Source organism: Paramisgurnus dabryanus, chromosome 3 (assembly GCF_030506205.2).
Source record: "Paramisgurnus dabryanus chromosome 3, PD_genome_1.1, whole genome shotgun sequence".
NCBI lineage: Eukaryota > Metazoa > Chordata > Actinopteri > Cypriniformes > Cobitidae > Paramisgurnus > Paramisgurnus dabryanus.
Genome location: NC_133339.1, coordinates 17,449,592 through 17,452,422, shown reverse-complemented (window position 1 = coordinate 17,452,422; position 2,831 = coordinate 17,449,592). Strand labels below are relative to the sequence as shown.

Below are 2,831 nucleotides of genomic sequence, written 5' to 3'. Positions count from 1 at the left end.
GGGGGTGGAGCATAGCGTACAGTTAAGTCTGTACGACAAATAACCTAACCTTGCCAGTTGCCTTCGGAAATGGAAGGTTTGGGATAAGCCCAGTGTACAAATGAGGAAAAGAGGGGGGAGGCTGTGCTTTACCTTTTTCTGAATAATCCAACCTTGGTTAGAGTTCAAAATTGGTCCCCTGGGGGTCAGTCTGGTGATATAAATATATATATGTGTATATATATGGGGGGGTCTTGTGTATGGTAGAATAGCATTGGATTGGATCAGCTGCCCTACCCGATCCGGACTTAGGTTTCTGGGTTTGTGATCGGGTGGGGGAGAGAAGATGAGGCCTAGTCAGGCTCGGGAGAGGACTGGCGAAGTCCCGTCGCTCCTCTCTTATTCTTCATGACCCTATCTCATGTTACAAATGGGTGTTTTGTTAGGTGGTTCTATAAGTTTTAGTAAGACATATTTTTCGTGTTGTAGGTGATATGGATTCAGTGGGAAGGGCAATTCGGGTCGTGCATAAGCACATTTAAGCTTCCTACCATCTCCAGGAATTGGAAGGGTTAGGAGACAGGCTAGGCCCAGACCAGCTCCGGAAGGTAGAGGGGTCGGTAGTGCACGAGATCAAGTCTGAGGCGGATCAAGGTGGGATTTTTTTCAATCTTTTTTCAGGGATAAACAGAAGCCCTACATTAGTAAGGGAGCATGAAATGCAAGGTTGCAGGTTTGGAGTAGGGGTTAGGGCATTGACACCTAGTTCGGTAGTGTATGGGTTCAAGTCCGAGATGGGTTGAGGGTGGATTTTTCAATCTTTTAGGGATAGGCAGGAGCTCTGCAGTGGGAAGGGGGCATGGAGTGCAGGCCTGCCGGTTTGGAGTAGGGGTTAGTACATTGACACCTAGTTCAATAGTGTATGGGTTCAAGTCCGAGGTGGGTTGAGGGTGCATTTTTCAATCTTTTAGGGATAAACAGAAGCTCTACAGTAGGAATGGAACATGGAACACAAGGCTGCTGGTTTGGAGTAGGGGTTAGTACATTGACATCTAGTTTGGGTGTGTAGGGGTTCAAGTCCAAGGTGGTTTGGGGGTGATTTATTTAGCTGCTTTGGGGTGGAGGGAGGGCCTGGCGTTGGGAGTTTTTTTTGGGTTGTGTGGAGAGAGGGATTTCTGGGTGGTGGTGCATGTTTTGTTTTGACTTTTTTCTTTTCTTTTACTAAGGGGATCATAGGGTTGAAATTAGGTTATGTCTGGAGCTGGCCATTGAGAAGAGGGCTAGTTTAGAGATGGGCACCACAATGCCGATAGCCAGGGGCAAAAATGATTAGAGTTGAGGTGGCATAGGCACATTAGGGGTTTGGAACCTAACGGTTTTACTCAGGTGAGTGAGATGTCGGCTTAGGGATAAGAACTCCTAGGGGGTCTGGCTGGTAGAAGCTTGGTGTTGTAAAATGCCCGCCAGTTAAGATACCTCATGAACACAGGCCTTTCTCGGGGTAGCCAGGGATACCTTGCGGTGTTAACGAATGGTTACTTGGGGAGGTAGGTAGGTATCCAGCCTTCCTGGGTCCACTAGGACAGCACGCAGGTTGGTAGCCTGGGGTTAGCAGGCTTTAATTGGATCCCAAGTCTTTTTGGAGGGGTAGCCTCAGCCACTCAACAGCACATCCTTGCATACACTGGGAGGTTTCCAGGGGCTTATAAGCTCAGGTACGGGGAGTAAAGAGGAGGGTTCACAGTATCTTTTCCCTTGTTTTTTAGTGCTACACCCAGGGCCTTCAAGGTCTTAAGAGATGCATTAGTTGTCTTTAGGTTCGTATTTGCAGCTTCTACAGCTGTCTAAACTATTTTTGTAAGCTTTGCTCTGAGCCCAAGGTCAAGACTCCTGAAGTCACTAACAAATGCCAGGTTCCCTTATGCTATTTTATGCCCTAACCTGCACCTTACTCTAACCCCAAGGTCAGGACTGGTGGGTCTCTAACCCCAATGTCAGGACCCCTAAGGGAACTAACCCCAATGTCAGGACCCCTGAGGTCACTAACCCCAATGTCAGGACTCCTAAGGGCACAAACCCCAATGTCAGGACCCCTAAGGGCACTAACCCCTATGTTTGGAGCCTTAAAGGCCCTAACCCTAAGGTCAGGAATCATTAGTTAAAGTGTTCTCGGTCTAAACATTTTTTAATAATCCTTGGTTGTCTAATGGGTATTCTCGGTTTTTAACCTGTAGGACGTCAATGCATAGTTGGTTATCATTCATTATTCTGAAAGTCAGTAACTTTTGACCTTAGGAATAAGGAGCGATTGAGTTCCAAACCCCTGTATTTAAATCTGAGGTGGTTGGCTTATGCCACACGTTGGCCCCAAGGCTAGTAACCTTGCCTGCTATAAGGAACTTTTTAAGTTCCAATCACAAGGTGGGTAGCCCAGCATTAGGGGGGTGGGAAGACACACGCCCAGACTGATCACCTGGTGCGGGCCGCCTCAGGGGAGGGCGTCTAGTGATTTTAAGGCCGAAACGTCCAATGATCCTGAGGTTCACTACTGATGATGTGTCAAATGGGAAATGCAACTTGGAGCCGAGGTTTTTGGGGGGTGTAGGGACCAGTGACGTTCAAGTCTTGCGCTCTGGTCCGAGGAGGAAAAGCAGGGGGGCAGAACAATCCTTCACTAACATGCGCCGGCCAGTGCCTTCTGTGCATCCACCTATCTAACCAACAGCCGTGTAGGCAGTCTGGGGGTGGAGCATAGCGTACAGTTAAGTCTGTACGACAAATAACCTAACCCTAACCTAACCTAACCTAACCCTAACCCTAACCTAACTCCTGCATTTACCCCTTATACCTAA

At 48.0% G+C, this 2,831-nt stretch overlaps 1 protein-coding gene across 1 annotated transcript in view; it reads left to right on the top strand.

Moving 5' to 3' along the window:
• The window catches only part of LOC135733709 (cell adhesion molecule CEACAM5-like), a 35,622-nt gene extending 33,394 nt beyond the window's left edge, over positions 1-2,228 (top strand). Inside the window, exons 12-13 of the mRNA XM_073814112.1 lie at positions 1,944-2,122; positions 2,214-2,228. Coding sequence (XP_073670213.1) covers positions 1,944-2,122; positions 2,214-2,228 — 194 coding nt within the window. The remainder of the gene's footprint in view (positions 1-1,943; positions 2,123-2,213) is intronic.
• The last annotated feature ends 603 nt before the right edge of the window (positions 2,229-2,831 follow it).